At 42.4% G+C, this 12,217-nt stretch overlaps 1 protein-coding gene across 9 annotated transcripts in view; it reads right to left on the bottom strand.

Annotated features, from left to right (window-relative positions):
* The window catches only part of zswim8 (zinc finger, SWIM-type containing 8), a 32,384-nt gene extending 26,994 nt beyond the window's left edge, over positions 1-5,390 (bottom strand). For 8 of the 9 annotated variants that reach the window (XM_023970338.2, XM_070434920.1, XM_023970342.2 and 5 more), the window contains exon 1: positions 3,607-5,390. In XM_023970338.2, the coding sequence (XP_023826106.1) occupies positions 3,607-3,784 (178 nt within the window). In that variant the 5' untranslated portion in view covers positions 3,785-5,390. The remainder of the gene's footprint in view (positions 1-3,606) is intronic. The other variant, XM_070434915.1, reaches the window with a different exon arrangement.
* Positions 5,391-12,217: the final 6,827 nt, after the last annotated feature.

Here is a 12,217-nt window from a genome sequence, read left to right as displayed (position 1 = left end):
TAACTCCTGACTGACCAATCGGGAGAGAGCGGGACAGGGGGGGCACACTCAAACAGCTGTTCCATCATAGAGCGGTGTAAACGTGATGGACTGCTGCTCACACACATGCCCATTAATTAGTATGTGGTTATGGAAGAAAGATCAGAGCCAACAGATGCATAGGGCCTAACCAAAACCCTAACCTTTAACATGCCCTACATTTTGAGCAATGGAGATGGAGAGATATGGGCTAGCCTTCAAGGGGGGAAATTTCAGTGAAATCTATTTTACTGATCTTACTTTTTGGGGGATTTGACTGACTTTAGATGGGAGGGTTTTGAGGTTTGGCAGCTCTTTTGTGCAAGATCAGCAGCAATATGTAGATTCATAAAATGTGGGTTTGTATTGCTAAACCACAATCCCCAGCTCTGAAGTAAATGACCTGCACAAGACAAAGCCCTCTATACAGTCCACAGCTGACTCCACTCAGCCCTTCCCCCACCACTCCTTAAACCCAAACAAACATGCCTGACCGCACACACACCCTCCCCCAAACTCCCCTAGATGAGACTTCTAATAAATAGGTTCTCCCACACCGGTTCCTCACTTGCTTGTACAACTCATACGGGTTGGCGCTCTGCTTGTCTCTTCCCAGCTGCCCTCCCATAGGCCGACTCAGAGCTTTCAGCCGAGTGAGCTACTCCAGCACCCCCCCCCACACACATACACACACGGGAACCCAGTGTACAACTCTACAAGAACAGCCAGGCTGGCCAGCCTTACAAATAATAATATATTTATTTCATATAGCGCTTTTCATTAGAGAGAATCTTAAAGACGCTGTAAAAACAAACAAAATGTACAGATCTGGCAGGTCTTGGGCGATGGTCTTCCACGGCTTCAGATGATAGTTTTGTTCAGCCATGCAGTTCAGAAATCTATGACTGATTAGGTCCATTCAATATGTTAGGCCGTTCAGGTCTTTACATGACAAAATTAACAGGTCAAATAACAAAATGTGATTTTCATGCGCAAGCCAAGCGCTGCCAATGCGGTCAGTAGCACTGTCAAAGCTGTAAAAAAATAAAACAAACATGGACACAAACAAGCACACAGAAATCAAATCCCAAATATAACAGGTTATATATAACAGTTATTTTTTGTGTAAGTAAGAAAATATTTGCAAAAAAATAAACAAACTAACAATTACAAGGCTATATACAGGGGGAACTGGTATCGAGTCAATGTGCTGGGGTACAGGTTAGTCGAGGTAATTGAGGTAATATGTACATGTAAGCAGGGGTAAAGTGACTATGCATAGATAATTAACAGCAGCGTTTTTTTTTTAAAAAGGTCAATGCAAATAGTCCAGGAAGCCATTTGATTAACTGTTTAGCACTCTTATGGCTTGGGGTAGAAGCTGGAGGCTTTTGGACCTAGACTTGGTACCGCTTGCCGTGTGGTAGCAGAGAGAACAGTCTATGACCTGGGTCGCTGGAGTCTGACAATTTTTAGGGCCTTCCTCTGACACCGCCTGGTATAGAGGTCCTGGATGGCAGGAAGCTTAGCCCCAGTGATGTACTGGGGCGTAAGCACTACCCTCTGTAGCGCCTTGCGGTCGGATGCCGAGCGGATCCCTTACCAAGCGTTGATGCAACCAGTCAGGATGCTCTCGATGGTGCAGCTGTATAACATTTGAGGCCAGTATTGATTTGTTTGCAATACCGCGTTGGTAATAAGCAATAATTTGTTCGGTTAAATGGGAAAACGACTGCGTAAGCATTTGAAATGAGAGCAGGATCTAAAATGTTAGCTAGGTAATCCAACATTTTCCCTGTCATGCAGCCATCCCAAAGGCAGGAGAGAAATTATCGTGGGCCTGCTGCTGCTGCCAGCCAGCCACAGCCCAATCAGTTGCACCTGATTCATCCTCTCAGCCCAAGCAGTTGCACCTGATTCATCCTCACAGCCCAAGCAATTGCACCTGATTCATCCTCACAGCCCAAGCAGTTGCACCTGATTCATCCTCACAGCCCAAGCAGTTGCACCTGATTCATCCTCACAGCCCAAGCANTCATCCTCACAGCCCAAGCAGTTGCACCTGATTCATCCTCACAGCCCAAGCAGTTGCACCTGATTCATCCTCACAGCCCAAGCAGTTGCACCTGACTCATCCTTGTCAAAATACAGAATAATAATCAAGCAATTTGTCAACCTCTATGACAGTTTGGAGACTGGAGGTAGGCGTCTCCCTAATACGTTGACTTTTGTTTGAAGTATGACAAAGTCACTCACAAATAGCTTTGTTACAGATGCTTTTAGCAACTTCTGGGGAACCTAGCACCAATGCAACCAGCCTAAAAACAATGATCAGAAATTGCAGTCATTCTCAATATTTAGGAATCCATGTGACTATTAGGAAGCAACTTGTTGTTCTCCTATTGAAATCAAACTTCAGTTCATGGAAATAAGACAACGAACTAAACAAGATAGCCAGCTACATAGCCCTGTTGCCCCCCAAAAACTAGCAAATCATTGTGATATGAAATATGAATGATAGTGTTACCACTACGTAAAGAAAATAATGTATGTATGTGACGTGCAGTCATATCCAAATCCTAATTAGTCAATAGTCTTATTTGACGCATCAAATAGTGTTATTAGAAGCGTCAAATAGTATTATTTAAAATAACGAGACGTCTACTGACTCAAATGGTGTTCGATACTCCAATGCCACTATCCTCAATGAAACCAAAGTTACACCTAGCCTTTACAACATTATCTGCTTTGGTAGAGAAAGTATAAAATCAATAATAGGCTATGGGGATAATGTAGACCTGAGGTTGATGGGGGGGGGGGGGGGGGGGGAGAAACAAGTGACATGATGCAAGTATTATGGAAACTATTCTGCTAAAAGAAATAAGGGGTTATCACATCAATGACATCACAGCCAATACATTAAATGAGAAATCAATGACATTGTCAGCCAGCACCTACTCTCCTATTTGCATAGTGTCCCATAGAGATGCGTTCAGAGGCCTTTGAGGACTCTTCTGAGATTAAGAAGCTGAGCAATATGGACTGTTGTGCAGTGTCAACAAATAGGCTTAATTCTGAGAGAACAAGCTTGCTAGGCCTATATGCTGGGGGAAATGTAACATTTACTTAGTTGATAGACCAAATGCGCAAATGACGTGGACAGGACAATCAACCTAAAATTAGGACATAATTAATTATTTTAAACTAGGCTACACTGGTCAAAGCTGTTTAAGGCCTACAGCGCTACTGAAATTTACAATTAGTGAAGATAATGTGCAGGCCTAGCAATTTTCTGAAAGCAGGCTAATGTATGAGTGTATTGTAAAATATTTACAGAAAAACACTGAATTCAATGACGAACAACAAATTCAGGTTCAAGACATGCCTTCAGATGGTTTGGATCCATCATCATAGGCCCTTTAGGTAATGAGATAAGGGAGAACCCATGCTGGCCACTACACAATGTTATTTGGCAACAAGCATCAAGTTGTTTTAAGTGGTAAAAGGTCAATATGGGAATGAGGACAAAAAGTGTAATAAGAGGATGTGAGTACAAATAATACAATGGAAGGTGAAGTGCGTGTTTACCTTTAATCTTCACTGTAGGAGAATTTGGTCCAGCAGACTGTTTTCTCCATCCCCTCCAGTTCTGACACAGACTCTCAGCCTCTGATATGAAGGAGCAGAGCGAGTCCTCCTCGAACCGGTCAGAATCTTCGAAGGAGAACCTCTCTCCGTCTTCCCACTCGGCGAACATTAGTTCCATTACATCCACTGTAGGATATACAACTCTGGATTCAAGTGGACTGTACAATAGCCAAGGCCTTCCGTCAAAGGCAGGGGGGAAAAAACGGGTGAGAGCTGCCCACCACTGAAAGAGAGCAGAAGCAATGAACACTTCCACAAGTCTCCAGTAAAAGTTGGGGGAGGGGTGAGCGCAACAACCAAAACACTGCTGAGAGCTCACTGTAGTCTTGCAGGCGAACTACACAGTAAAACAATAATATCCATTATCAATGGTAGGGGGGAAAAAATTCTTCCTTCACAAATTGTACCAAATTAGTACTCAGTATTTGGAAAATAGAGGCAAAACTTGGGAACACAATGACTTAACTTTATTACCAAGGGCCATGCCATTTAGGGCAATAACTTCTGAGACACCTTATATCCATGTCGTTTGAGAAAGTTGATCCCAGTTCGGTAACAATTTAGTTTTTGTCCCCTATCACTCCCCAGTTTCGAGTTGGACTGTTTCTGCTTGACTGTCTAAATTGAGTAGTGCTTCGAGGGAGACGACCCCCACTCACAAGTCACACACACACAGGCATTTTTATAGGGTTCCAGCTATCTAACTACTTTAAATTAAACACTTTTAATGAAACAATTACCTAAGATTAACCCAACTCGTAAACAGAAATATTGACGTCAGTTACTGTACTTAAAATTAAATATACACAAATTTAACTTGTTTTCTTCCATTTCCTACCTCCCCTTCTTGACGAATCAGCTGTGCTACATACACTACCCGTCTCGAGACAGCCGTACAAAATGTTCCAAACACTTGCAAGGCCTTTTAATTTAAAATAAAACAACGTTGATAAGTATAATCTAGCTAACGTATGTCATTCTTTCTTTGACAGAGATTCACTACTCAAGCTTGAAGATCTGCTAGCTAGCTACTAGCTTAGCTGGCTAATGTTAGCTAACTAGCCAGCTAGCTAGCTAAGCTAACACTGCCTGGTCAATCAGACTCAGTAGCTTGCTAAAATAACTAACTAGCTTAAAAATAAAAGACTCGATTGTCATCATTCGCAAACGTTGTAAGATGTAGAATTTAAGGGAAACCTTGAAAGAATAATCGTTTTACGAACCCATTATCTATCTGGCAGGATACCGTTGGTCATAATCCGAGTCTCAAAGCCCCACTACTAGTACAGTACACACCAMCCGCTTCAACAAGGGCTTTGGTGTTTGTTAACATTGACACCTTTGAAGAACTACACAACCGTCAAACTTGACCGACTACTTACTGTTTTCGATCAACTGTCTCCGGTAATGGTGCACGGTCAGTTTTATATTTGTTCGATTGCAAACCTACGCTATTAGCTAACACCTTGACTCGAATCTCTTTTCCCTTTGCTTTGTATTTTGAAAAAAGCTGCCTCGCTCGAGCCCGCCACTGCACTGGTTCCCAATGACTCCTAGTCCGGAAACTGTAGAAAAGCCCCTTTCATTTTCCCCGACCGACACCGGTAGTCCTACGGTCCCCAGGTTGTGTCTTTGAGGCTTCTAACAACACCGGCGTCCCTCAAAATTGTCTCAACAATCCCCCATCTCTTCCACTCTCTCTTGTCGGGAAGATGGCTCTTCTTTTTCTTCTTCTTCTACTACAATGGTATAATGGTGTTCGAACAATTTACTCTTCATGCCGCCATCTACTGTGCGGGGTGGAAACAGGATTCCCCAAAAAACGGAACCGATGTGGGGGGATATATCCATCATACAAACTACCTAAAATAAATAAAATAAACAAAATCAAACTACACTACATAACCAAAAGTATGTGGACACCTGCTCGTCGAACATCTCATTCCAAAATCATGGTCGTTAATATGGAGTTGGTCCCCCCCATTGCTGCTATAACAGCCTCCACCCTTCTGGGAAGGCTTTCCACTAGATGTCAGAACATTGCTGTGGGGACTTGCTTCCATTCAGCCACAAAAGCATTAGTGAGGTTGGGCACTGATGTTGGGCGATTAGGCCTGGCTCGCAGTCGACGTTCCAATTCGTCCCAAAGGTGTTCGATGGGGTTGAGGTCAGGGTTCTGTGCAGGCCTGTCAAGTTCTTCCACACCGATCTCGACAAACCATTTCTGTATGGACCTTGCTTTGTTCACAGGGGCATTGTCATGCTGAAACAGGAAAGGGCCTTCCCCAAACTGTTGCCACAAAGTTGGAAGAACAGAATCGTCTAGAATGTCATTATATGCTGTAGCTGTAAGATTTTCCTTCACTGGAACTAAGGGGCCTAGTCCGAACCATGAAAAACAGCCCCACACCATTATTCCTCCTCAACCAATCTTTACAGTTGGCACTATGTATTGGGGCAAGTAGCGTTCTCCTGGCAGCCGCCAAACCCAGATTCGTCAGTTGGACTACCAGACGGTGAAGCATGATTCATCACGCTCGAGAACGCGTTTCCACTGCTCCAGAGTCCAATGGCTTTACACAACTCCAGGCGACGCTTGGCATTGTGTATGGTGGTCTTAGGCTTGTGTCCGGCTGCTCCGCCATGGAAACCCCTTTCATGAAGTTCCAGACAAACAGTTCTTGTGCTGATGTTGCTTCCAGAGGCAGTTTGGAACTTGGTAGTGAGTGTTGCAACCAAGGAAATACGATTATTACTCGCTACAGCACTCATCGGTTACGTTCTGTGAGCTTGTGTGGCCTACCACTTCGTGGCTAAGATGTTGCTGCTCCTAGATGTTTCCACTTCACAATAACAGCACTTACAGTTGACCGGGGGAGCTCTAGCAGGGCAAAATTTGACGAACTAACTTGTTGGAAAGCTGCATCCTATGACGATGCCAGGTTGAAAGTCACTGAGCTCCTCAGTAAGGGTAAAATCAAATCAAATGTTATTGGTCACATACACATGGTTAACAGGTGCGACTGTAGCGAAATGCTTGTGCTTCTAGTTCCGACAGTGCAGTAATATCTAACATGTAATCTAACAATTCCGCAACAACTACCTAATACACACAAATCTAAAGGGATGGAATAAGAATATGTACATGTAAATATATGGATGAGTGATGTCCGAGCAGCATAGGCAAGGTGCAATAAATGGTATAAGGTACAGTATATACGTACATATAAGATGAGTAATGTAAGATATGTTAACATTATTAAAGTGGCATTGTTTAATGTGACTAGTGATCCAATTATTAAAGTGGCCAGTGATATGAGTCTCCATGTAGGCAGCAGCCTCTCTGAGTTAGTGATTGCTGTTTAGCAGTCTGATGGCCTTGAGATAGAAGCTGTTTTTCAGTCTCTCGGTCCCAGCTTTGATGCACCTGTACTAACCTCGTCTTCTGGATGGAAGCGGGGTGAACAGGCAGGTGGTTGTTGTCCTTGATGATCTTTTTGGCGTTCCTGTGACATCGGGTGCTGTAAGTGTCTTGGAGGGCAGGTAGTTTGCAACCCGGTGATGCGTTGTGCAGACCACATCACCCCCTGGAGAGCCTTGCGGTAGAGGGCGGTGCAGTTGCCGTACCAGGTGGTGATACAGCCCGACAGGATGCTCTCGATTGTGCATCTGTAAAAGTTTGTCACGGTTATAGGTGACAAGCAACATTTCTTCAGCCTCCTAAGGTTGAAGAGGCGCGGTTGCACCTTCTTCACCACACTCTCTGTGTGGGTGGACCATTTCAGTTAGTCTGTGATGTGTACGCTGAGGAACGTAAAACTTTCCACCTTCTCCACTACTGTCCCGTCGATGTGGATAGGTGGGTGCTCCCTCTGTTGTTTCCTGAAGTCCATGATCATCTCCTTTGTTTTGTTGACGTTGAGTGAGAGGTTGTTTTCCTGACACAACACTCAGAGTGCCCTCACCTCCTCCGTGTAGGCTGTCTCGTCGTTGTTGGTAATCAAGCCCACTACTGTTGTGTTGTCTGCAAACTTGATGATTGAGTTGGAGGCATGCCAATGTTTGTCTATGGAGATTGCATGGCTGTGTGCTCGATTTTATGCACCTGTCAGCAATCGGTGTGGCTGAAATAGCCGAATCCACTCATTTGAAGAGGTGTCCACATATATTTGTATATATAGATAATAAAACAGATCTGAGCCCTACACAGGCTCAAGGGGAGCCTGGAAGGGCGGGCCATCTTCCGGCGCAGTGCCCCTTGCAAGTCTTCCAATGTACACTCCGGAAGTCCCCAAAAAAATCCCTCTTCCCCTTCCTTTTAATGTGAAAATTATGTGGATATATATAAGCAACATCTCAAGACATCAGTCAGGAAGTTAAAGCTTGGTCGCAAATGGGTCTTCCAACTGGACAATGACCCCAAGCATACTTCCAAAGTTGTGGCAAAATGGCTTAAGGACAACAAAGTCAAGGTATTGGAGTGGCCATCACAAAGCCCTGACCTCAATCCTATAGAAAATTTGTGGACAGAACTGAAAAAGCGTGTGCGAGCATGGAGGCCTATAAACCTGACTCAGTTACACCAGCTCTGCCAGGAGGAATGGGCCAAAATTCACCCAACTATTGTGGGAAGCTTGTGGAGGGCTATCTGAAACGTTTGACAATTTAGTTAAGTTAAACAATTTAAAGGCAATTCTACCAAATACTAATTGAGTGTATGTAAACTTCTGACCGGCTGGGAATGTGATGAAAGAAATAAAAGCTGAAATAAACAATTCTCTCTGCTATTATTCTGACATTTCACATTCTTAAAATAAAGTGGTGATCCTAACTGACCTAAGCCAGGGCATTTTTACTAGGATTAAATGTCAGGAATTGTGAAAAACTGAGTTTAAATGTATTTGGCTAAGGTGTATGTAAACTTCCGACTTCAACTGTACATTTATAACTGTCATTGACTTGTCAGTTTCCTTACATTTTTCATCATTCCATTACATCATTACTTTACCTTTCTTTCCTCTGTCGTGTTCATGTGTTTGTTCCTGAGGATCGCTAGCAATAGGGAATCATATAAGGCTAACGTATTACAAGTTGTGAAATAATTTGGAACATGTAGCCTATTTGAGTCATTTTGTAATGCAGACATAGCAGTTTAAACCTGGAGGCTGGTGCACAGTTCACGACAACTGGACCATTGTCATCACAGTTCCATGATTAGTGAGGATTATTAGGGTAGATTTATAGGACTACTATTCAATCCATTGTACACTATTTCATGGATTGGACAATTGAATATGACAACTTTCAGGATGAATCAAAGCACTATTTTTGATTCACCAATATATTTTGTGCATAAAGACTCTCCAAACCTGTTTTTTTTATTATTCATAAAAATACTTTCCTAACCCTAAATAATATAGAAGATCAGAGTATCTTTAAATCTATAAATTGGTGCTGAAAAGGAGATGAATATGAGTGTATTTACATGGCTTTCTTTCATTGATCCCTAATTTTCTTAAGTGTTCTCACCATTTAGTTAGTCTGTTGAGAAAATTCAAATTAAAGGTACACCAAATTTAAAGTGATGGCTTTAGATAAATGTACTGAAAACCCTATTGAGTAAAACGCCAAAATAAAATATGTTGGCCAGCTAGTGGGAGGGTTTCCAGAGGTTGAATTACATTCAATCAGCGTGCACAAGGGAACCACGCCTGCAAAGGCCTTTACACACCTGCATAAGGTAAGTCTAAATACCAACTATTGAGAAGTGCATAGGAAAGGTGTGTGTAGGAAAGACATAGGCCTACATTTCCTAAGTCTGAATTTGGCCCTTACAGCATTCCCTACATAAGCAAGCTTCACATGTGTAGGTAGGTGCTCTTTATCAAAAATCAACCGGACCAACTTTAAACATTTTCTCCATTCACCTAGCGTCTCGACCCCGGGCACCAACCACAGCAGGAATTCTCTTCAGGTATTCAACCTGAACATCCGTCGCCACCCCTGAGATGACTCCTTTGACGGGCGCTCTGCTCTGAAGTTCAAAGCAGGATACTTCTGCTGTCTGGATTCTTTTGAGGCCCACTGCAATCTTCCTCTGCTCTTCAGAAATACAATTAATCAGAATAAGACCATTCCTGGCCACTCTGATAAACTCCACTTTTCTTAGAGCATAGACCTACTTCAACATTTTCGACACCTCAAATGGGTCTCCCACATCTGCATCCTTAACTGAACAAATGCATCCCAACAAAAAACTATTTGTTATCCTCCACTCCAATTTCAGACACTACTGTTGTCCATTCAGGACATCCATCTTCACAAACTTCTCTCGACAGGCTGCTTGATTCCAACTCGACATCCACTTCCACCATTTCTCCCAAAGTTCCACCAACTTTAGTGGCTCAGTTGGCTTTTCTGCTCTCCTAGGCTTCAGCAAGGCCGTCTTCTTCATCTTCTTCTTCTTCTTCTTCTTCTTCTTCTATGGTATTATGGTGGTCCGCAAACGTTAGAGGTGCATGCCGCCAACTACTGTATGGTAGTAAACTGGGGAAAAAGGTCCATTGCAGGAAAGGATGTTGGGGGAAAACATTACACAAACTGCAAAAATAAAAACATTTAAAAAAACATTGTACGCCTTCAGTCACAGTCCAAATCACATCCTTTCACAGTCTCAGTGGCCGGGAGGGAATATCTTCAGTCAGTATTCTCTGCAATGCTTCTGCTATTAATTCCAGACCCAGACACTTTTCAGCCGCACATACAATTATGTCCAATTTCTATCACGCAATAAACGGCATAAAATCCACCTCCTTTACAATCAGTGTATCAGTTTCTTCCAGCAAGACTGTCGCCTCTATCAGCTGATTTTAACTTCTGCCTCGTATTCACTGGAGTCAAGCTCTCATCTGGCCGTACAGATAGGGGCATAGGCACCGGACCATCAAAGTTGACCCTTCTCACAATTCTATCCTAACTATCGCTCAGCTTTCAGAGTAGTCAATAATTTCCCTCTGAACAACACGTTGTTTTGTCTGCATTCGTGGCCTAATTGGTTTTGACAACCTTTTATGCTCAAAGCATGTTATGCAACAGAGAATGTCCATGTTGTTCCTTTGCTTACTCAAGCTATTGTTTCATGCATATCATAGCCACCCAAAATAATTCAACAATTATAATACCATTAAATGAATAATCTAATAGTCGGTTGAGAAGTGTGTGCGAAGTGGTAAACATGGTTTACAGTACATTATGATGTGAGAGTGGTGACAATGACCATGACCTCTATTTGATCAATTGGCCAGTTTTGATGTCTCTTAAGCAATTCAATATAAAATATAAGTGTTTTGATGTCCGTTATTTATCCTCTCAGTGTAGCCTATCGGTGTTTTTCCTCCTTAAAGTATCTGCCACAGTAATCAAAAGCTGCCTAATGCAAAAGAGGAAGCTAATCCAAGGCCTAAGAAGTTGCCAGCAGTCTGAATATACACACAGGAATGAGAGAATAGTTTCAAAAGGAGCTGCTCTAACATTCACAGAGCAAGCCTAGTAGGATTTTAGGAAGACCCAGCCTGGATTCCCTTTCTGCAGTCTGTCTTTATTTCTGACATACTTCAGGCACATAGCAAGTAACTTCAGATGCTCAATGGGCCTGCTCCCCGACAGGCTTTGCCTCCAGGGATTAGAGCCAGAGTGCCAGTTTAGTTTATAAAAGTTTCCTTTGTCAACAACAATGATTACTCTTGTGCAGGTAGTATTGCAACAGTGTACACCAATTGTGAATGTGTAGCAGTTAAGCACCAACAATACCAATCTTGTTCACATTCCAATTAATTATAGTTTGTTCTATAAACACTGCAAACACACCACTGACATACTGTAAAACAAAATAAGTGTTTATGCAGCACAATTTTCTGACCGTGATCTTGAAACACTCGGAGTGAAGTAAATGAGAGGGTTTCAAGGTGCAATTCAATCTCCCATCATAATCCTACTGAAATAATAACATAATCTTCCATGTGCTGAAAACTCCTATACCCAAGGTGCCTTCAAAGAAAATTAGGCTATAGGAAAATATCATGAGGAATAAGACATGTCATTAGAGCTCTAATACTGAGCAGGATGAGTGATATTCCTTGTAGCCCCCTGCCACATAATAGTTATGAAACACAAGTGTGATGCAGATGTTTAATGACACCTCTCAAAAACACATTATACAGTACATTCACGTTCACATTCAAGGTATTATATACAGAGTACTTGCAAGATATGAGTCTGAAGATTTACTGCTTTTACTTTGGCATACTGTCTAATATTTATTTTCGATGATGGCACATTAGAAAAGGGAATTTTCCACTCCACTCACCAATAACTTTTCTAGCAGTCCATTTGAAATATTGCATATACACTGAATATACAAAACATTAAGAACACTTTCTTTCCACGACATGGATTTACCAGGTGAATTCAGGTGAAAGCTGTGATCCCTTATTGAATTCACTTGTTAAATCCACTTCAATCAGTGTAGATGAAGGGAAGGAGACAGGTTAAA

The sequence above is a fragment of the Salvelinus sp. IW2-2015 genome, linkage group LG25 (genome assembly GCF_002910315.2).
Source record: "Salvelinus sp. IW2-2015 linkage group LG25, ASM291031v2, whole genome shotgun sequence".
Classification (NCBI taxonomy): Eukaryota; Metazoa; Chordata; class Actinopteri; order Salmoniformes; family Salmonidae; genus Salvelinus; species Salvelinus sp. IW2-2015.
The sequence above is the reverse complement of the archived record's forward strand: the minus strand, read 5'-3'. Positions and strand labels throughout refer to the sequence as shown.